Genomic DNA, 704 nt, shown 5'->3' with positions numbered 1-704 from the left:
GCGGCACTGGCAACAGCCACGCTCGAAATGGTGTCTTTTATGTGTGCCACCCGCACAAAAGCCAGTCCAGGGGCACTGGCAACGATCTCGCTCAAAAACCCTACGAAGGCCAGTCAGGCGGTACTGGCAACGGCCACGCTCGAAATGGTGTCTTTTATGTGTGCCACCCGCACAAAAGCCAGTCCAGGTGCACTGGCAACGATCTCGCTGGAAAACCCTACGAAGGCCAGTCAGGCGGCACTGGCAACGGTCGACACATTAATATGAGAGAGTGTAAAAAATTGACATTGAGCATTAGAAAAGCAAAAGTAAACTATATATAATTAAATAATATACCAACCCTTGTTCTGCTTCTGATTGTTGACGCACAACACTATAACGAACAGCAATGGTACAGGCAGCTGCTAGGTTCTGAGCACTCTCCATAATTATGGTACATCTTACTGTCATCATAGTAGCATACATAAATTTTTTATTTGGGCCTGATATATAAGTACCATCTTTAAGAACCTGTAAAGTATATACATGTCAAATATGTTTTAGCACATGAAACTTTATATTACCTAATAGTGATAATAGTCTTGGGTTATCCTGTACCCATACATGCATATCTATATACATATATATGTATGTACATATATGTATGTATATATGCATATATATATATATATATATATATATATATATATATATATATATATATA

General features: G+C 38.6%; 1 protein-coding gene across 2 annotated transcripts in view; it reads right to left on the bottom strand.

Moving 5' to 3' along the window:
* LOC106883939 (peroxisomal acyl-coenzyme A oxidase 1) overlaps nucleotides 1-704 on the bottom strand; it is a 48,983-nt gene that overhangs the window by 25,877 nt on the left and 22,402 nt on the right. For both annotated transcript variants that reach the window (XM_014935089.2, XM_052966639.1), the window contains exon 7: nucleotides 341-510. In XM_014935089.2, the coding sequence (XP_014790575.1) occupies nucleotides 341-510 (170 nt within the window). The remainder of the gene's footprint in view (nucleotides 1-340; nucleotides 511-704) is intronic.

Source organism: Octopus bimaculoides, chromosome 3 (assembly GCF_001194135.2).
Source record: "Octopus bimaculoides isolate UCB-OBI-ISO-001 chromosome 3, ASM119413v2, whole genome shotgun sequence".
In the NCBI taxonomy this organism is placed as follows: domain Eukaryota; kingdom Metazoa; phylum Mollusca; class Cephalopoda; order Octopoda; family Octopodidae; genus Octopus; species Octopus bimaculoides.
The sequence above is the reverse complement of the archived record's forward strand: the minus strand, read 5'-3'. Positions and strand labels throughout refer to the sequence as shown.